Genomic DNA, 22203 nt, shown 5'->3' on the forward strand with positions numbered 1-22203 from the left:
GAAGCCGACCTCACTTAACCGTAGAAATCTCTACCGTGTTTATTTGTTTAGCTGAGGCTTTTAGACTTTTTCTTTGAAGTGCAGATGAGATTTATATTTTGTTCTCGCCAACGAGAAAACTGTGACTTTCTTTAATTAACTCTGGGAGAGTCGCATTACATCCATGTGACGTTACTGACACCTAGTGACCAGTGTGCAGTACGACATATCACAATCCATTTCAAAAAGGACAATCCGTATCAGAGTTGTATTAATTGGCTGGGAGACATCTCAAAGTTCCTCATCGTTTGAATTGGCCGAACCCGTGTCAACAAGCGGTAGCTAATGACTTCCAATGTTTCCTCCCCAGGCACGATGCTCTCTGACCTGATCGAGAAGTACTTTGTGTCACCGACTCTTTTCCGGGTGATCCGGCTGGCCAGAATCGGTCGGATCCTGCGTCTCATTAAAGGAGCCAAAGGCATCCGGACGCTGCTCTTCGCTCTGATGATGTCACTTCCCGCCCTGTTCAACATTGGCCTCCTGCTCTTCCTCATCATGTTCATCTTCTCCATATTCGGCATGTCCAACTTCGCCTATGTCAAGAAGGAGGCGGGCATCGACGACATCTTCAACTTCGAGACGTTCGGAGGTAGCATAATTTGCCTCTTTCAGATAACCACGTCGGCCGGTTGGGACGGGCTTCTTCTTCCCATGTTGAACACAGAGCTTCCAGACTGCGATCCAGACTTCGAGAACCCGGGAACAGATGTGAGGGGCAACTGTGGCAGCCCGGTCATGGGCATGATTTTCTTCTGCAGCTACATCATCATCTCCTTCCTGGTGGTAGTCAACATGTACATCGCTATCATCCTGGAGAACTTTAATGTGGCGCAGGAAGAGAGCAGTGACGCACTCTGCGAGGACGACTTTGAGATGTTCAACGAGACTTGGGAAAGGTTTGACACGGATGGAACCATGTTCATCGAGTACAGCCAACTTTCGGACTTTTGCGACGCCCTGCAGGAGCCGCTGAGGGTGGCCAAGCCCAACCGGCTTCGCTTGATCAAGATGGACCTTCCGCTGGTCATCGGGGATCGGATCCACTGCCTGGACGTCCTGATAGCCGTCACGCAGATGGTTCTGGGAGACACGCTAGAAATGGTGGCCATGCGGGAAAGCATCGAGACCAAGTTCATTAAGAGCAACCCCACCTCAGACTCCTTTGCGCCTATTACCACCACCGTGCGCCACAAGGAGGAGGAATGGGCCACCGGCGTCATCAAGCGAGCCTTCAGGAGCCACCTGCTGAGACGCTGCCTGCGCTACGCTGCCTTCATGCAGCGCTCCAAGAGGAGGGGCGTCCAGGATGGAGAACCTCCTGAAAAAGAAGGACTGATCGCACGGAAGATGGAAGCTCTCTATGGCAGCGACGCATACCTTGGAAAGGAAAAGCCATCAGAGACTCTGACAGCTGAGATGGCGCCAGAAAGGCAAGACGGTATCGAAGCCCAAAGGCCAAATTTCCTGGTTATACCTGTGGAAATAACCAACGAGGTGTTGCTACATTCTGCCCCTCATCGAAGCCCCAGAGAGTCAGTCGTGTAACAAAAACACTGCAAGATCCTTTGTCGCCATCACTGACTTTACTACAATTGTTGTTTTGTAAACATATTGAAGTTAAATCATGTTTTTGATGAAATCCGAAGCGTGGTTTCCCGATGCATGCTGAGGCCTTTATTTAAACCATAAGGAACCTTCTTGAAACCTCTAGCTAGCAGTGTTGTAGTCCTCCAGGGCAGCCCAAAGACTACTTTTGCCTGTCTCATCTCAGGATTGATTTTATTTTGGTCTTGTCATGGACTCAAACTTCAACACTTAGTCTTAACTGCTCAAAGTCTTAAACTTGATTTGGTCTTGTCCTTGACACCAGCGCTCCTTGCCTTGATCTCAGTTTCAACTCCTAAAAGTCTTGACCTTAAATTGGTCTCAACTTCTCAAATTGTTGCTCTCAACCTTACATTGTTCTCATCTTCTCAAAGTCTTGGTCTTAACTTGGTGTTCACCTGCTTTGATCTTGCTCTTGACTCAAGGTCTCATTAACTTGGTCTTGGGTCTGGTCTTGATCTTAATTACTCAGTCTATGTTTTGACTTGGTCTTGACCTCTTTTTGGCCCGTCCTTCACTTGACCACACATTGCCTTGGTCTCAACTCCTCAAAGTGTTGGTCTTGATTTAATCCTGATTCAGTCTCACATCTGCCTTGTTTCTGGATTTTGATTGCGATCCCAAATGTTGTGGTCTTGTCTTTGTTTTGACCTGTGTTGGTCTCGATGACTCAGGCGCAAATTGGTTTGGTTTTAATCTCAACTTCTTAAAGTTTTAGGCTTGACCTGGTGTCACATTTCCCTAACATTGGTCTCAAGTCTCAAATCAATTGGTTTTACATCCTCAAAGTCTTCATCCTGACTTTGTCTTGACATGTTTTGGTCGAGTCTTACACTCAACTCTTCAAAGCCTTAGTCTCATCCGGCTTTAGTCCTGGTCTCGACTGAGGCTTGCATAGTTTCTTAGTCTCAACTCTTTAAAAGACCTTGGTCAGGGATTATGGGGTCTTGACTACAATACTTCTAGCTGGTTCAAGAAATCCAAAGCAGTGGTATGTTCGGTTTTTAGAGGACACACGAAACCTGCTTGATGTAAGTCAGACAGACGTGCTAGCTGTCAATTGCTTCTTTTCTCCGCGATCCAAGTCCAAAACAACTTGACCGTCTGCTTGAATATTGCACTATTATTTTTAGGCCGTCCAGGTCGAGTTGCAGCTGATGTCCAAGACAACTTCATGATGTTTTTGTTTCATCCTTGAGGTTTACATGACCCCCGACTTTGCTTTTGTACGCGTGTGAAATAGTTCTCTCACTTTCTGTCTTAACTGGCTTTAAAAAGTCTTTACAAATGTTGTAGAAATGAGTTGTGTGTCCTACAGGAGTCAAACATTGTGTCTTTTTGTTCCTGTTTTTAGTTGTAACTTGACCTGTGATGCTCACCAAACTTTGTTTACATTTAGGATGCACGGAGTAGCTTTCCTGCGATATAACGTGTATAAAAATATATATATATACTGAAAAGATGCTATTCAGTTTCTTCACAATAAACTACTCCAGAGAGTGTGCTCCTGTTTTAGGATGCCTGGGAAACTACTTTGTCGAACAAATGAGTTCCAGTGGCCAACATGCCGAACTGCAACAGAAGTCACCTCTCCAGCCAGGTGAACAAATACTATTCAAAAATATTTGAAACCATTCAAAAAAGTACAAGAAATATGTATTATTATTTATTTCGCAGATGACTACCCTTAAAGGCCTACTGAAAGCCACTACTACCGACCACGCAGTCTGATAGTTTATACATCAATGATGAAATCTTAACATTGCAACACATGCCAATACGGCCGGGTTAACTTATAAAGTGACGTTTTAAATTTCCCGCCACACTTCCGCTTGAAAACGTCTCGGTTTGATGACGTATGCGCGTGACGTAGCCAGTTTAACAGAGGTATGGCTCCCCCATTGAAACCAATACGAAATAGCTCTGTTTTCATCTCATTACTCCACAGTATTCTGGACATCTGTGTTGGTGAATCTGTTGCAATTTGTTCATTGCATTATGGAGAAAGAAGCTGAGCAAGCAAAGAAGAAAGTTGTCGGTGCGAAGCGGAGTATTTTGCGAGGGAAGACAGCAACACAACACAGTCGGTGTTTCATTGTTTACATTCCCGAAAGATGCAGTCAAGATCGAAGAACTCGGACAACAGAGACTCTTACCAGGAGGACTTTGATTTGGATACACAGACGCGATACCGTGAGTACGTAGCTGTGCTTCCAAACATTTGATCGCTTGCTACAACTAGCTCCTAGGTGTTTGTTATGCAGGATTAATTTGTGGCATATTAAATATAAGCCTGGTTGTGTTGTGGCTAATAGAGTATATATATGTCTTGTGTTTATTTACTGTTGTAGTCATTCCCAGCTGAATATCAGGTCCCACCCGCGCGCTTCCAAACATTTGATTGCTTGCCCGTACGTGCGTGTCACGTACGTAACTTTGGTTAAATATATAAGCTTTATGAACCTTGGGTTAGGTGAACGGTCCTTTGGGCTGGTTGTGTTGTGGCTAATAGAGTATATATATGTCTTGTGTTTATTTACTGTTGTAGTCATTCCCAGCTGAATATCAGGTCACTCTCACAGCATCTTCCCTATCTGAATCGCTTCAACTCCCCACTAGTCCTTCACTTGCATTTTCCTCATCCACAAATCTTTCATCCTCGCTCAAATTAATGGGGAAATTGTCGCTTTCTCGGTCCGAATCTCTCTCACTTCTGGCGGCCATCATTGTAAACAATAGGGAACTTTGCGTATATGTTCAACTGACTACGTCACGCTACTTCCGGTAGGGGCAAGCCTTTTTTTTTATCAGATACCAAAAGTTGCGATCTTTATCGTCGTTGTTCTATACTAAATCCTTTCAGCAAAAATATGGCAATATCGCGAAATGATCAAGTATGACACATAGAATAGATCTGCTATCCCCGTTTAAATAAAAAAAATGTCATTTCAGTAGGCCTTTAAAGTCATATTTATCTCCAAAAAAAACGATTCCTTTGATGTGTTCTTAAAGCAGTTTGTCAACCTTTTTTGAGCCAAGGCACATTTAAAAAATACATATATATATATATGGAGGCACACCACCAGCAGACAAGGTTAAAAAATTAAACTCCACCAGGTTGTTGTGCCTTATTTTGAGTTTGTTGTTGTTTTCCAGTGTGTCGTGCTTAAGTTCCTGTCTTGCGCTGTTATTTTGGTGGCCCTTCCTGTTTTGTTGGTGTTTCCCTGTAGCAGCTTCATGTCTTCCTTTGAGCGCTATTCCCCGCACCTGCTTTCTTTTCGCAATTAAGACTGTTTTAGTTGTCCTTCTTTGTGGGGAAATTGTTGATTGTCATGTCATGTACGTCTCTGCTCCACACGCTGTAAGTCTTTGCTGTCGTCCAGCATTCTGTCTTTGTTTACTTTGTAGCCAGTTCAGTTTTAGTTTCGTTCTGCGTAGCCTTCCCTAACCTTCAATGCCTTTTCTTAGGGGCATTCACCTTTTGTTTATTTTTGGTTTCAAAATTAGATACCTTTTTACCTGCACGCTGCCTCCTGCTGTCGGTTGCATATTGTGATCACGACAAACTATGTTCCCGACATCTACAGAGCAATTAGCTACCTGCTGCCACCTACTGATATGGAAGAGTATTACAGGGTTACTCTGTCGAGCTCTAGACACCACCGACACTCAACAACGGCACATTATTTGCGGATTATAATTACTGGTTTGCAAAAAAATTTTTAGTCTTAGACAAACTTTAATGATCCACAAGGGAACATTTTCCACACAGTAGCTCAGTTACAAAGGATGGAAAGGATCGTGCACACTACGGCACAAAAAGAAGTATAAAGTAGACTTAAAATGTACCAATTTGTATTTTTTTTTGTGTTAAAAAAAAAAAATATTATAACTTTTTTTTTTATTTTTTATAACTTTATGAAAATTTTCCCGTGCATAGTTATACAAGAAAAAAAAAAAAGTTTTTTTATTTTTTTTTAGATATGTGCACGAGAAACTTCTCGTGTCTAAAAAAAATTTTTTTTTAAATGTTTTTAATTCTTTTTTTTTTTTTAGACATGTATCTCGTGCACACGGGAAACTTTCTCGTGTGCACGAGAAAGTTTTCATAAAGTAATAAAAAAAATAAAAAAAAGTTATAATTTTTTATTTTTTTATTTTTATTTTTTTAGACATGTTTCTCGTGTGCACAAGATAGTTGCTTTGCGCACAAGATACATGTCTAAAAAAATTTTTTAAATACATTTTTATATTATTATTTTTTAGACATGTGCGTGAGACAGTTTATCGTGTGCATGAGATAGTTTCTCGTGTGCACAAGATACATGTCTAAAAAAAAATAATTACAATTTTTATTTTTTATTTTTTTTTAGACATCTCGTGTGCATGAGAAACGTTCTCGTGTGCACGAGATACATGTCTAAAAAAAAAATAATTAAAAAATGTTTATTTTTAATTTTTTTAGACATCTCGTGCGCACGAGAAAGTATCTTGTGCGCAGAAGAAAGTTTCTCTTGCGCACAAGATACAACATTGGAAATCATTAGTAACTTTATGAAAACTTTCTCGAAAGTTTTCATAAAGTTATACAAAAAAAAAAGTTATAATTTTTTATTTTTTAAACATGTGCGCACGAGAAAGTTTCTCGTGCGCACGAGATACATGTCTAAAAAAAAAAATTAAAAAAAATGTTTTACTTCTTTTTTTTTTTTTTAGACATGTATCTCGTGCACATAAGATAGTTTCTCGTGTGCAGGAGAAAGTTTCTCGTGCGCACGAATACATGTCTAAAAAAAAAAAAAAAAGAATTAAAAAAAAAAATTTACAATTTTTTTTAAATTTTTTTTTTAGACATCTCGTGTGCATGAGAAATGTTCTCGTGTGCACGAGATACATGTCTAAAAAAAAAAGAATTAAAAAATGTTTATTTTAAAAATTTTTAGACATCTCGTGCGCACGAGAAAGTATGTTGTGCACAAAAGAAAGTTTCTCTTGCGCACATGATACAGGTCTAAAAAAAAAAAATTATAATTTTTTTTTTTTTTTTAGACATGTATCTCATGCGCACAAGAAACTTTCTCGTGTGCACGAGATACATGTCTAAAAAAATATGTAATTTATTTATTAAAAAAAAAATTTTTTTTATAAAAAGTTTCTAAGTTTCTCGTGCGTACGAGAAACATGTCAAAAAAAAAAAAAAACATTATAAAAAAATACATTTCCCCCATGTCCCTTTAGGGGCTCCGTAATATTCTATTACTGTTAAGCAAACTATGAATAATAAAACATGTGTCCTTTGTCATAGCTACAAGTATGACAAAAAAGTGGGTGAAAATGAGTGGTATTCAGTGAGGTAAGATGAATTAAATGCGCTGACAGTTCATTGCTCCTGCCAAATGAATTGCACTGAGTGGAGCGGATCACCACTCCAAGATGGCGGCCCCGCGTCTCGTCAGCGCCAGTAGGCAGTAGCGCTCCATGCTGCGTCTACTCATAAGATGTCTACGCTGGCTTGTACCAGTCTGCCCTCTGCCGGAGGAGAGGCGCAACTGCCCCCGCCTTCAGCGCTGGAGAAGCGGACCGCGAAACCTCCACCGTCGCCCCGGCGACGAGAAGCGCGGCTTGCGGTCGTTATGACGTGGATCACCGCCCTCGCTCCCTGCCTCCCGAGCGCCAGTCGCGGCTGCTACTAAGCGAGCAGGAACCCTCTCAGGTGACCTGGTTAACATTGAAGGTGAGTTACGTCTCATTGCCAACATACTTTTGTGTTAGTCAAATCAATAAGTTGTTTATTTACTTTAGGTTGACTAGCTAGCATGCTAGCGTTACCAATGCTAACTAGCGCTAACTGTGGCTAATGGTTTATAACTGCTGGTTAAGCAACACTCGCACTAATACTAGCGACTTTAGTGATAAGAAGTCGACTCTAAATCGATACTTTAACAAGTTAAAGTCGCCAACCAAGCGTTTGGTTATGTAAATGTGATGTGATTATTATCGATCTGGCTACGATTAGCTGCTGCGATCATCTGTTGAGCCACATTCGCTCTTTTCCAATCGCAATCATTAAAACATGTCAATAATCATACTCATACAAGAATAAAAGCTGCTTGAAAATAGATTTTTTTCATGAGCGTTTTAGTCCGTGTAGTTTAAAGACCAGTGTTTTTCAACCACTGTGCCGCGGCACAGTCTGGTGTGCCGTGGGAGATGATCTAATTTCACCTATTTGGGGTTAAAAATGTGGTGAGTGCCCCTAAGAAAAGGCATTGTAGCTTAGGGAAGGCTATGCTAAACGAAACTAAAACTGAACTGGCTACAAAGCAAACAATAACAGAATGCTGGACGACAGCAAAGACTTACTGCGGAGCAAAGACGGCGTCCACAATGTACATTTCCGAACAAGACATGACAATCGACAATGTCCCCACAAAGAAGGATAAAAACAAAGCAGATGCGGGTAATATCGCTCAAAGGAAGACATGAAACTGCTACAGGAAAACACCAAAAAAGGGGAAAAAGCCACCAAAATAGGAGCGCAAGACAAGAACTGAAACACTACACACACAAAAACAGCAGAAAAGTCAAAATAAGTCAGGGTGTGATGTGGCACACGTGTTAAAACGTTAGCATGCTAATGTTAGCATGCTGACAGCAAGTTATTAAAAAGGAAAAAAAACAAAGAAGTGTCTTTAAATATGTGTTTTAGCATTTTTATTAGATGCCATGATGACATCACCATAATAAAATCATATTAATTACAATTAATATACCACCGCTGTTCTTTGTTGCAAATGTAAAACAGTTGACTATTGTTGTTATTTATAATCATGTTTATAAGCACAGTATTGTTTGTTTTGATGTCCTGGGAGATTATAGAACACGGAAGTTCTTTTTTCCAATGTAAAAGTACATTTGACATGTTAACATGGTTTTAAAGAAGTGTGGAGAACTACCATTCCTAGGTGACGGTATCGACTAGTGCGGGAGTCTGCAACCCGATGCCCTAGTGCAGGGGTCACCAACCTTTTTGGAACCAAGAGCTACTTCTTGGGTAGTGATTAATGCGAAGGGCTACCAGTTTGATACACACTTCAATAAATTGCCAGAAATAGCCAATTTGCTCAATTTACCTTTAACTCTATGTTATTATTAATAATTAATGATATTTACACTTAATTGAACGGTTTAAAAGAGGAGAAAACACGAAAAAAATGACAATTACATTTTGAAACATAGTTTATCTTCAATTTCGACTCTTTAAAATTCAAAATTCAACCGAAAAAAAGAAGAGAAAAACTTAAAAAAAGAATTCATGGAACATCATTAGTCATTTTTCCTGATTAAGATTATTTTTAAAATTTTGATGACATGTTTTAAATAGGTTAAAATCCAATCTACACTTTGTTAGAATATATAACAAATTGGACCAAGCTATATTTCTAACAAAGACAAATCATTATTTCTTCTAGATTTTCCAGAACAAATATTTTAAAATAAATTCAAAAGACTTTGAAATAAGATTCAAATTTGATTCTACAGATTTTCTAGATTTGCCAGAATATTTTTTTTTTAAATTTTAATCATAATAAGTTTGAAGAAATATTTCACAAATATTCTTCGTCGAAAAAATAGAAGCTAAAATGAAGAATTAAATTAAAATGTGTTTATTATTCTTTACAATAAAAATAAAATAAAATACTTGAACATTGATTTAAATTGTCAGGAAAGAAAAGGAAGGAATTTAAAAGGTAAAAAGGTATATGTGTTTAAAAATCCTAAAATCATTTTTAAGGTTGTATTTTTTCTCTAAAATTGTCTTTCTGAAAGTAATAAGAAGCAAAGTAAAAAAAATTAATGAATTTATTTAAACAAGTGAAGACCAAGTCTATCAAATATTTTCCTGGATTTTCAAATTCTATTTGAGTTTTGTCTCTCTTAGAATTAAAAATGTCGGGCAAAGCGAGACCAGCTTGCTAGTAAATAAATACAATTTAAAAAATAGATGCAGCTCACTGGTAAGTGCTGCTATTTGAGCTATTTTTAGAACAGGCCGGCGGGCTACTCATCTGGTCCTTACGGGCTACCTGGTGCCCGCGGGCACCACGTTGGTGACCCCTGCCCTAGTGGCTCCCTGGAGCTTTTTCAACAATGTATGAAAATAGAAAAAGGGGGGGGTGAAATATATATTTTTGTTTCTTTAGACGGACAAACATGACACAAACTTTCGTAATTGTTAGAAATCCCACTCTTTGTATCAAACATGCTTCACTGATGAGAGGATTTTGCCGAGTGCTGTGTTGTCCTACTAATTTTGGCTGTCCTTGAACTCACCGTAGTTTGTTTACGTGTACAACTTTCTCCGACGCTGCCACAGAAAGATGTTTTATGCCGCTCTTTCTTTGTCTCATTTTGTCCACCAAACGTTTTGTGCTGTGCGTGAATGCAGTGTTGATGTTATTGACTTGGGTGGAGTGCTAGTCAGGTATATTTGCTAAGCTAATTTAGGCTAGCATCATTATGACTCGTTTGTAGGTATATTTGAGCTCATTTAATTTCCTTTACTTACAGTATGTCCTCTGTATATTTCATTTATGTCTGCGTGTCTCATGACACATTATCTGTATGTAATAATGGCTGCATTTCTCATAGTTGTTTGTGCGCCATGTTGTTCCAGACCACAGCAAACATTACCCAGCTTGCAAAGATTGTAAAAAAAATCCATTCGAAGAAGACAGCCTGTCGTTTTCTTGGACTCTTGTAAAGAACATGATGTCATGGCTGTCTTGAGTTTACAATCATTTCTACAACTCTTATTTTTTGTAGGCTAATATAGACACTTACATCATGTGTTGTCTTCGTTATAACACTTATATAAGACTTTTAAAGTCATTTTGATAGTAGGCTAATATAGACACTTACATCATGTGTTGTCTTCGTTATAACACTTATATAAGACTTTTAAAGTCATTTTGATAGTAGGCTAATATAGACACTTACATCATGTGTTGCCTTCATTATAACACTTATATAAGACTTTTGAAGTCATTTTGATAGTAGGCTAATATAGACACTTACATCATGTGTTGTCTTCGTTATAACACTTATATAAGACTTTTAAAGTCATTTTGATAGTAGGCTAATATAGACACTTACATCATGTGTTGTCTTCGTTATAACACTTATATAAGACTTTTGAAGTCATTTTGATAGTAGGCTAATATAGACACTTACATCATGTGTTGTCTTCGTTATAACACTTATATAAGACTTTTAAAGTCATTTTGATAGTAGGCTAATATAGACACTTACATCATGTGTTGTCTTCGTTATAACACTTATATAAGACTTTTAAAGTCATTTTGATAGTAGACTAATATAGACACTTACATCATGTGTTGTCTTCGTTATAACACTTATATAAGACTTTTAAAGTCATTTTGATAGTAGGCTAATATAGACACTTACATCATGTGTTGTCTTCGTTATAACACTTATATAAGACTTTTAAAGTCATTTTGATAGTAGGCTAATATAGACACTTACATCATGTGTTGCCTTCATTATAACACTTATATAAGACTTTTGAAGTCATTTTGATAGTAGGCTAATATAGACACTTACATCATGTGTTGTCTTCGTTATAACACTTATATAAGACTTTTAAAGTCATTTTGATAGTAGGCTAATATAGACACTTACATCATGTGTTGTCTTCGTTATAACACTTATATAAGACTTTTGAAGTCATTTTGATAGTAGGCTAATATAGACACTTACGTCATGTGTTGTCTTCGTTATAACACTTATATAAGACTTTTAAAGTCATTTTGATAGTAGGCTAATATAGACACTTACATCATGTGTTGTCTTCGTTATAACACTTATATAAGACTTTTAAAGTCATTTTGATAGTAGACTAATATAGACACTTACATCATGTGTTGTCTTCGTTATAACACTTATATAAGACTTTTAAAGTCATTTTGATAGTAGGCTAATATAGACACTTACATCATGTGTTGCCTTCATTATAACACTTATATAAGACTTTTAAAGTCATTTTGATAGTAGGCTAATATAGACACTTACATCATGTGTTGTCTTCGTTATAACACTTATATAAGACTTTTAAAGTCATTTTGATAGTAGGCTAATATAGACACTTACATCATGTGTTGTCTTCATTATAACACTTATATAAGACTTTTAAAGTCATTTTGATAGTAGGCTAATATAGACACTTACATCATGTGTTGCCTTCATTATAACACTTATATAACACTTTTAAAGTCATTCTGATAGTAGGCTAATATAGACACTTACATCATGTGTTGCCTTCATTATAACACTTTTAAAGTCATTTTGATAGTAGGCTAGTATAGACACTTACATCATGTGTTGTCTTCATTATAACACTTATATAAGACTTTTAAAGTCATTTTGATAGTAGGCTAATATAGACACTTGCATCATGTGTTGCCTTCATTATAACACTTATATAAGACTTTTAAAGTCATTTTGATAGTAGGCTAATATAGCTAATATAGACACTTACATCATGTGTTGCCTTCATTATAACACTTATATAAGACTTTTAAAGTCATTTTGATAGTAGGCTAATATAGACACTTACATCATGTGTTGCCTTCATTCTAACACTTATATAAGACTTTTAAAGTCATTTTGATAGTAGGCTAATATAGACACTTACATCATGTGTTGCCTTCATTATAACACTTATATAAGACTTTTAAAGTCATTTTGATAGTAGGCTAATATATACACTTACATCATGTGTTGCCTTCATTATAACACTTATATAAGACTTTTAAAGTCATTTTGATAGTAGGCTAATATAGACACTTACATCATGTGTTGCCTTCATTATAACACTTATATAAGACTTTTAAAGTCATTTTGATAGTAGGCTAATATATACACTTACATCATGTGTTGCCTTCATTATAACACTTATATAAGACTTTTAAAGTCATTCTGATAGTAGGCTAGTATAGACACTTACATCATGTGTTGCCTTCATTATAACACTTATATAAGACTTTTAAAGTCATTTTGATAGTAGGCTAGTATAGACACTTACATCATGTGTTGCCTTCATTATAACACTTATATAAGACTTTTAAAGTCATTTTGATAGTAGGCTAGTATAGACACTTACATCATGTGTTGCCTTCATTATAACACTTATATAAGACTTTTAAAGTCATTTTGATAGTAGGCTAGTATAGACACTTACATCATGTGTTGTCTTCATTATAACACTTATATAAGACTTTTAAGTTTTTGCGGCTCCAGACAGATTTTTGTTGTTGTATTTTTGGTCCAAAATGTCTCCTTCAACATTTAGTGTTGCCAAGCCCTGCACTAGTGCACTAGTGGACTGCACTAGTGCACTAGTGGACTAGTGCACTAGTGGACAAGTGCACTAGTGGACTGGACTAGTGCACTAGTGGATTAGTGGTATGGTGACAAGCCTTCTGTGTTGTGTTCCCCCCCAGAGGAGGAGCCCTGCCTGCCAACACTAATGACAAGTTAGCTGTGGTGGCCGTGCAGTAAAAGCAGGTGTGGCGGCCATGAGGAGGCGGTGATCGTGTGGAGGAAGAATGGGCCGGAGCGTCCTCTCCACCGCCGTGCTCTACGGCTCCTTGGCCCTCTTCACCTCCGTCCTCCACAATGTCTTCCTGCTCTACTACGTGGACACCTTTGTGTCCGTCTACAAGATCGACAAGGTCTCCTTCTGGGTGGGCGAGGTAGGTGGCATGAATATGCAGTCGGGTATGGAGCGCCCCTTTGACTTTGTCTTCACAGACCGTGTTCCTGCTCTGGAACAGTTTCAATGATCCTCTGTTCGGGTGGCTGAGTGACCGCACCTTCCTCAGCTCTCCTCAGTGAGTGTCTGCACCCTGGCCTGCTTCCACCACACATACAGTACATATTACCACCCGCTGCCATCAACAGTATTTGCGCAATGTTTGCTCTCGAGGTTACATAAAGGGCCACAATGGGAATGTGTTTGCTTAGTGTCAGACTTGCTCCAACAGCAGTTCCACTTGAAGTCTGCCAGGTGGCGCTAACAAGCGTTTCAAGGTGTTGTCTCACTCCTTGTTATTGAGGGCCACCTCGCAATTATGGCTCCCCTCGGAGTGCCTATTACGCAGTTTTTTAACCTGCATTTGGAGATCTTTATAAACCAGAGGTGTCCATTAGGTCAGTGGTCCCCAACCACCGGGCCGCGGCCCGGTACCGGTCCGCGGACCGATTGGTACCGGGCCGCACAAGAAATTGAAAAAAAAAAAAAAAAATTTTATTTTTTTTATTTTTTTATGAAATCAACATAAAAAACACAATATATACATTATATATCAATATAGATCAATACAGTCTGCAGGGATACAGTCCGTAAGCATACATGATTGTATTTATTTATGTAAAAAAAAAATTAAAAAAAAATATTTTTATTTTTATTTTTATGAAATCAACATAAAAAACACAATATATACATTATATATCAATATAGATCAATACAGTCTGCAGGGATACAGTCCGTAAGCACACATGATTGTATTTATTTATGTAAAAAATAAAATAAAAAAAAATTTTTTTTTTTTTTTTATGAAATCAACATAAAAAACACAATATATACATTATATATCAATATAGATCAATACAGTCTGCAGGTATACAGTCCGTAAGCACACATGATTGTATTTATTTATGTAAAAAAATAAAAATTAAAAATAAAATAAAAAATGAAATCAACATAAAAAACACAATATGTACATTATATATCAATATAGATCAATACAGTCTGCAGGGATACAGTCCGTAAGCACACATGATTGTATTTATTTATGTAAAAAAAAAAAAAAATTTTTTTTAATTCCCCCCTGTGTATCTCAATTTAACGTCTCCCATTAAAATGAATGGAAATCAGTTTTATAGGTGCCTGCCCCCCAACTCCAAATCACCACAATTTTAACACCTGACATGCCCTTTAAAAAGAAAAAAACCCTTTTAGATAAGAAATATTGTATAAAAACAATACAATAGAACAGGGGTCCGATCAGGATTGAGGATTTGGCGACCCCTGCTTTAAAACATCACTACTTATCAGTAGCTTGTGTGCTATTGTGTGCCGAGCTGTTGTGTAGCTGCTAAGTCCCAGTAGACCCAGTGGACCCCGACTTAAACAAGTTGAAAAACTTATTGGGGTGTTACCATTTAGTGGTCAATTGTACTGAATATGTACTGCACTGTGCAACCTACTAATAAAAGTCTCAATCAATCAATCAATAGCATGTTTACCTTTTGTAAATGACTGGACTAATGACTGCACGTGCAACTCTGTCTGTGTGTTGTGGTCCAGGACCGGCTCCCAGGTCACGTCCCCAGAGGTGGTTCTGAAGCGGCTGAAGGCGCTGTCCGCCAACGGGCCTCTCCTGGCCCTCTCCTTCCTGGCCTTCTGGGTGGCGTGGGCCAGCCCGGGCCTGCAGTTCCTGCTCTGCCTGTGCCTGTACGACGGCTTCCTCACCATGGTGGACCTCCACCACAGCGCCCTGCTGGCCGACCTGGCCGTGTCCGCCGCCGACCGCACGCGCCTCAACTTCCACTGCTCGGCCTTCAGCGCCCTGGGCTCGCTGTCCGTCTTCCTGTCCTACTCCTTCTGGGACAAGGAGGACTTCCACGCCTTCCGCCTCTTCTGCCTGGCTCTGGCCGCCTTCTCCATCCTGGGCTTCTTCCTCGTCTCCGGGTTGCTACGGCGACGTTTTGAGAAGGAAGTCCGTCCAAGACACGAGGAGGCGCTGGCGCTCAAAGAGTACGTGACAAAAGGCGCATCTTTATTACAAAGTTTGTCTTCTTCTAATCTTCTGTGTGGCAGGCTGAGTGTGGGCAACGCCCCGTTCACCTCTCCTGAGCACCCCGTCACCATCCAGCAGTACCTCAAGCAGCTGTCCAGACACAAGAACTTCATGTGGTTCGTGTCCATGAACCTCATTCAGGTGAGCTTTCCTCACTTCAAACCTTTTACTACTACTATTTAGGGTTGTACAGTATACCACAACTAGTATAGCACCGCCACACTAATGATGCATATTCGGTACTATACCGCCTCTGAAAAGTACACGTCCCCCACCCTTCCGCGCCCCTGTCGTCGTCATGTCGTGACATTGTTGGTTTTATAAGCAGAGGAGCATGTTGGGCAGTGCACACACACAGAGTACTTACAAGCAGACACAGTGTGGAGACAGAAAAGGGAGAATTAGACGCATTTTGGTGTAAAAAGTCAAGATAAAGGTGAAGTTATAACACTGAAACACCCTCAGGAAGAGCTGCTTTAAGACAGGGCTAACATCCATCCACAGTGTTTTAACTACTTCTAAATCACTAATCCTGGTCTACATGGCGACAAATAAAGTACGTTTCTTACAAGTAATCAATCAATCAATCAATGTTTATTTATATAGCCCTAAATCACAAGTGTCTCAAAGGGCTGTACAAGCCACAACGACATCCTCGGTACAGAGCCCACATACATACATACATACATACATACATACATACATACATACATACATACACATAAGTAGCATTATCACTGGAGGATGAGGAATAGCTAAACATGCTTCACTACACACCGTAGGAGGATACAATAGCTCACCTGTGTCACAATGTAAACAAACGCCATGGGTGACATCCACTGCAATGATACCAAGTACAAGAGCGTATCTAGCCAATACTACTATGATTACATCAATATTTTTTAGCATCACAAAATCTTTTTCGTTTTTTTTTAAAAATTAATATAATGTTTATAAAGTCAGTAAATATGTCCCTGGAAACATGAGGACTTTGAATATGACCAATGTATGATCCTGTAACTACTTGGTATCGGATCGATACCTAAATGTGTGGTATCATCCAAAACTAGTGTCAAGTATCAAAGAAGAGAAGAATAAGTGATTATTACATTTGAACAGAAGTGTAGATAGAACATGTTAAAACAGAAAATAAGCAGATATTAACAGTAAATGAACAAGTGGATTAATAATCATTTTTTACAGTTTGTCCCTCATAATGTGTACAAAATAATAGGTGTATAAATGACACAATATGTTACTGCAGACTAATTAGGAGTCTTTGTTTGTTTACTTACTACTAAAAGACAAGTTGACTATTTTATTGAAGGACTAAATGACAATAATAAACATGTTTCATGCACACTAACATTTTTTGTTACAATAAAGACAATAATAACATTTTTTCTGGTCCCCTTTAGTTAGAAAAGTATCGAAAAGTACCGAAAAATATCAAAATAATTTTGGTACCGGTCCCAAAATATTGGTACTAAACACTACTACAGTAGAACTTCAATCACCAACTTGAATAGGGTTCTTAAATCAACAAGTTTGTATTGTGAAGAAAACTTGTCCTTAAAGGCCTACTGAAAGCCACTACTAGCGACCACGCAGTCTGATAGTTTATATACGGTTGATACGGAAGTATTCTGACCCATTGAATTCAATACAAAAAAGCTCTGTTTTCATCCCAAAATTCCACGTTATTCTGGACATCTGTGTTGGTGAATCTTTTGCAATTTGTTTAATGAACAATGGAGACTGCAAAGAAGAAAGCTGTAGGTGGGATCGGTGTATTAGCGGCGGACTACAGCAACACAACCAGGAGGACTTTGAGGATAGCAGACGCGCTAGCCGAACAATCTCACCTTGACTTCCTCCGTCTCCGGGCCGCCGACCGCATCTGTGATCGGGTGAAGTCCTTCATCGTACCGTCGATCGCTGGAGCGCAGGTGAGCACGGGCGTTGATGAGCAGATGAGGGCTGGCGTAGGTGCAGAGCTAATGTTTTTAGCATAGCTCTGTCGAGGTTCCGTAGCTAAGTTAGCTTCAATGGCGTCGTTAGCAACAGCATTGCCTAGCTGGAAATTATTAACCGTGTATTTACATGTCCAGAGTTTAATAGTATTGTTGATCTTCTGTCTATCCTTCCAGTCAGGGACTTATTTGTTTTGTTTCTATATGCAGTTAAGCATGATGCTATCACGTTAGCTCAGTAGCTAAAGAGCTTCACCGATGTATTGTCGTGGAGATAAAAGTCACTGTGAATGTCCATTTCGCGTTCTCGACTCTCATTTTCAAGAGGATATAGTATCCGAGGTGGTTTTAAAATACAAATCCGTGATCCACAATAGAAAAAGGAGAGAGTGTGGAATCCAATGAGCCAGCTTGTACCTAAGTTACGGTCAGAGCGAAAAAAGATACGTCCTGCACTGCACGCTAGTCCTTCACTTTCACATTCCTCATCCACAAATCTTTCATCCTCGCTCAAATTAATGGGGTAATCGTCGCTTTCTCGGTCCGAATCTCTCGCTGCTGGTGTAAACAATAGTAAAATGTGAGCAGTCCTTCCTCGGTGACGTCACGCTACTTCCGGTAGGGGCAAGGCTTTTTTTTATCAGAGACCAAAAGTTGCGAACTTTATCGTCGTCGTTCTCTACTAAATCCTTTCAGCAAAAATATGGCAATATCGCGAAATGATCAAGTATGACACATAGAATGGATCTGATATCCCCGTTTAAATACAAAAATGTCATTTCAGTAGGCCTTTAAGAAACAATATAAATATGAATCATGTGTTCTAGCCTCCACAAAAGAAGAGATATGTTCCAAATAAACTGAACTGATCATTAATTCTTGTACTTTCTCATGTATTTGGTTGTTGGTACTATTAATGATTGTGTTTCCACAGGTCTTTCACTGCCACTTCAACATGTGTGATTGTTGGTACTATTAATGATTGTGTTTCCACAGGTCTTTCACTGCCACTTCAACATGTTTGGTTGTTGGTACTATTAATGATTGTGTTTCCACAGGTCTTTCACTGCCACTTCAACATGTTTGGTTGTTGGTACTATTAATGATTGTGTTTCCACAGGTCTTTCACTGCCACTTCAACAACAACTTCTTCCCTCTTTTCCTGGAGCACCTCCTGTCAGACAACATCTCCGCGTCCAGCGGCTCCATCCTCCTGGGTAATGTGGATAATGCATATGTTTAAGAGTTATTTCTTTATTCATAATCATGTTTGAATCAGCTCATATTTTTCCATGTGTACTCTGTATACCAGTTTCTCTTTGTCTTCAGATTGCCTGTTTAGACAGGGTCGTAAACCATCAGGAATGTGAACACAACCCCCAAGTCTCTCTTCTTATCAGTGTTGAGAGGAGGGGGGGGGGGGGGGATGGGGGCTGTCTTTGTGTGAAAAGAGTTGCTTTTTCCTTTGGAATGCCAGATCAACTTGGGCTACGCATTTGTATGTGTTGTTCGAGGCTGGTCTCTATTCTCAAATATTTGACAATAAATTACAAAATACCTATTCTGTGCTTGGTGGTACCTTTGAGTTCAGTTTATATGTCATCTAAGGAACTTGGGACTGACCAGCGTTTTACATCCCACTTGGAGGAACATCTGGTCAAACGCAACAGTAACCATGACAACGCAGCCACACGACTGTGAAGACAGATGTTGATGTTTGTCTCCCACGGTGCAGGCATCTCCTACGTGGCCCCCCACCTCAACAACCTCTACTTCCTCACCCTGTGCCAGCGCCATGGGGTCTACCAGGTCATCCGCTGGCTTTTTCTGCTCAAACTGGGACTGAGTGTGGCCATGCTGCTGGCGGGGGCCGACCACGTCTTCTTGCTCTGCATCTTCATCGCCAGGTGAGTTAGGGGGGACCCCATCCCATATTAACATTGTGGGCTGTAGTTAGGGGGGACCCCATCCCATATTAACATTGTGGGCTGTAGTTAGGGGGGACCCCATCCCATATTAACATTGTGGGCTGTAGTTAAGGGGGACCCCATCCCATATTAACATTGTGGGCTGTAATTAGGGGGGACCCCATCCCATATTAACATTGTGGGCTGTAGTTAGGGGGGAACCCATCCCTTATTAACATTGTGGGCTGTAGTTAGGGGGGAACCATCCCATATTGAGAAATGTTGGAGAAGTAGAGGTGAAAAGTTCCTGGTAATCTTCATGTTGGTTTGAATGTCCAGGATAGATGTTTGTAGTCATGTTCCAGGACTGAATGTCCAGGATAGATGTTTGAATGTCCAGGATAGATGTTTGTAGTCATGTCCCAGGACTGAATGTCCAGGATAGATGTTTGTAGTCAAGTCCCAGAACTGAATGTCCAGGATAGATGTTTGTAGTCATGTCCCAGGACTGAATGTCCAGGATAGATGTTTGAATGTCCAGGATAGATGTTTGTAGTCATGTCCCAGGACTGAATGTCCAGGATAGATGTTTGTAGTCATGTCCCAGGACTGAATGTCCAGGATAGATGTTTGTAGTCAAGTCCCAGAACTGAATGTCCAGGATAGATGTTTGTAGTCAAGTCCCAGAACTGAATGTCCAGGATAGTTGTTTGTAGTCAAGTCCCAGAACTGAATGTCCAGGATAGATGTTTGTAGTCATGTCCCAGAACTGAATGTCCAGGATAGATGTTTGTAGTCATGTCCCAGAACTGAATGTCCAGGATAGATGTTTGTAGTCAAGTCCCAGAACTGAATGTCCAGGATAGATGTTTGTAGTCATGTCCCACAACTGAATGTCCAGGATAGATGTTTGTAGTCATGTCCCAGAACTGAATATCCAGGATAGATGTTTGAATGTCCAGGATAGATGTTTGTAGTCATGTCCCAGAACTGAATGTCCAGGATAGATGTTTGTAGTCAAGTCCCAGAACTGAATGTCCAGGATAGATGTTTGTAGTCAAGTCCCAGAACTGAATCTGTGTCCCCGCAGTAACCGGGTGTTCACGGAGGGAACGTGCAAGCTGCTGAAGCTGGTCATCTCCGACCTGGTGGACGAGGACTTTGTGGTCAACCGCCGACAGCAGCCGGTGTCGGCGCTGCTTTTTGGGATGGTGGCGCTGTTGACCAAGCCCGGGCAGACCTTAGCGCCGCTCTTCGGCACGTGGCTGCTGTGCGCCTACACAGGTACCGCCGGCCAACACCACCCACACCACCATCTCTGCACGGCTCACTACCTTCTGCTCCCTAGGCTACGACATTTTCCAAAGGGAACCCGCCGAGGACATACCGGGACCCCACGTGGCTCCGGGCTCAGGGACCCCGCCTCTGCGCCTGGGTTGCTTCCACATGCTGGTGTTTGTGCCCATCACCTGCGCCCTGCTGCAGCTGGCCGCCTGGTCTCGCTTCACGCTGCATGGGCGCAAGCTGCGGGGCATCAAGAGCTCCAGGCAGGGCGCCCAACATGGCGGCCTGGTGGACGTCAAGGCCATCTGACGGAGCAGGGGAGTCCAATCTAAAACATACGGGGGCCATTTTCATATTTTCAAAACCAATACGTTACATAACGTAACCATTCGGGTCACTTTTGGTTAACATTAAAGGTCCCGGTCATTAAACTGTTAAAAATAATATTTTGTTATACCTTCAACACTTAAATATCTATAGCTCAACCTCAAAACTATCTGTTGCCAAAATCTTATTGATTTTTCTTCAGTTTTTTGCCCAAAACCCTCCTTTTTATGGAATAAACCAAAATATCCAAATGTGAAGTAATTTTAGCCATAAATAATGCTTTGTATTCATTATTGTTTTTTGACTGTGTAAATCCAAAAGGCCTACACCGACACTCATAAAATTGTTAAAAATAAGTAATATATTTAATTTTTACTTTCAACGCTTAAATCCTTGAAGCAACTTCCGATCCATCTGTAATCTTAGCCATAAGTACGTAAATAATTCATAACAACAATGCTTCGTATTCATTGTTTTTTGACTGTGTAAATCCAAAAGGCCTCCACTCATAAAATTGTTAAAAATAAGTCTTATACTGTATATATATATATATATATATATATATATATATATATATATATATATATATATATATATATATCGCTCCCAGTCTGTGGAACGCTCTCCCTGACCACCTGAGGGCACCACAGACTGTGGATGGTTTTAGAAAAGGCTTAAAAGCCCTTCTTTTTAAAAAAGCATTTTTTTATATATATATATATGCATACTAGTTATAGCTATTTGGCTGTTCTAGTTTTTATTTTTATTTTTATTTTTTTTAATTTATTTTTTTAATACACTGTAGCACTTTGAGATTATTTACTCAATATAAAGTCCTTTTTACAAATAAAATCTATTATTATTATATCAATATATCAAATTTTTACTTTCAACGCTTAAATCCTTGAAGCAACTTCCGATCTATCTGTAATTGTAGCCATAAATACATAAATAATTCATAACAACAACAATGCTTCGTATTCATTATTGTTTTTTGACTGTGTAAATCCAAAAGGCCTCAACTCATAAAATTATTGAAAATAAATCATATATCAATATATTTTATTATTTACTTTCAATGCTTAAATCCTTGAAGCGACTTCCGATCTATCTGTCGATTATTTACATTTTTGATGAGTAAGAGTAATAAAATAATACTAATACTAACATAAACGTACGTGT

At 39.3% G+C, this 22203-nt stretch overlaps 2 protein-coding genes across 3 annotated transcripts in view; both read left to right on the top strand.

The window, feature by feature from the left end:
• scn4aa (sodium channel, voltage-gated, type IV, alpha, a) overlaps positions 1-3145 on the top strand; it is a 53563-nt gene extending 50418 nt beyond the window's left edge. The window contains exon 26 of the mRNA XM_062057282.1: positions 350-3145. Within this exon, the coding sequence (XP_061913266.1) occupies positions 350-1587 (1238 nt within the window). The 3' untranslated portion in view covers positions 1588-3145. The remainder of the gene's footprint in view (positions 1-349) is intronic.
• Positions 3146-7241: 4096 nt separating this feature from the next.
• On the top strand, positions 7242-22203 carry LOC133655217 (transmembrane protein 180-like). Of its 2 annotated transcripts, XM_062055185.1 has the most exons (9): positions 7242-7381; positions 13170-13421; positions 13480-13559; positions 15038-15487; positions 15551-15671; positions 18624-18720; positions 19239-19410; positions 20501-20694; positions 20759-22203. In XM_062055185.1, the coding sequence occupies exons 2-9, from the start codon at positions 13275-13277 to the stop codon at positions 21001-21003; spliced, it is 1506 nt and encodes a 501-aa protein (XP_061911169.1). In that variant the 5' UTR covers positions 7242-7381; positions 13170-13274; the 3' UTR covers positions 21004-22203. The 2 variants fall into 2 exon arrangements, with proteins under 2 accessions (XP_061911169.1, XP_061911167.1); XM_062055183.1 differs by having other exon boundaries at positions 15038-15671.

The sequence above is a fragment of the Entelurus aequoreus genome, linkage group LG08 (genome assembly GCF_033978785.1).
Source record: "Entelurus aequoreus isolate RoL-2023_Sb linkage group LG08, RoL_Eaeq_v1.1, whole genome shotgun sequence".
Classification (NCBI taxonomy): domain Eukaryota; kingdom Metazoa; phylum Chordata; class Actinopteri; order Syngnathiformes; family Syngnathidae; genus Entelurus; species Entelurus aequoreus.

Coding starts and splice junctions, on each gene's coding strand:
- LOC133655217 (XM_062055183.1), top strand. CDS start 13,275: ATGGGCCGGAGCGTCCTCTCCACCGCCGTGCTCTACGGCTCCTTGGCC. Junction 13,422..13,479: donor TCTCCTTCTGGGTGGGCGAG/GTAGGTGGCATG, acceptor TTGTCTTCACAG/ACCGTGTTCCTGCTCTGGAA. Junction 13,560..15,037: donor ACCTTCCTCAGCTCTCCTCA/GTGAGTGTCTGC, acceptor GTTGTGGTCCAG/GACCGGCTCCCAGGTCACGT.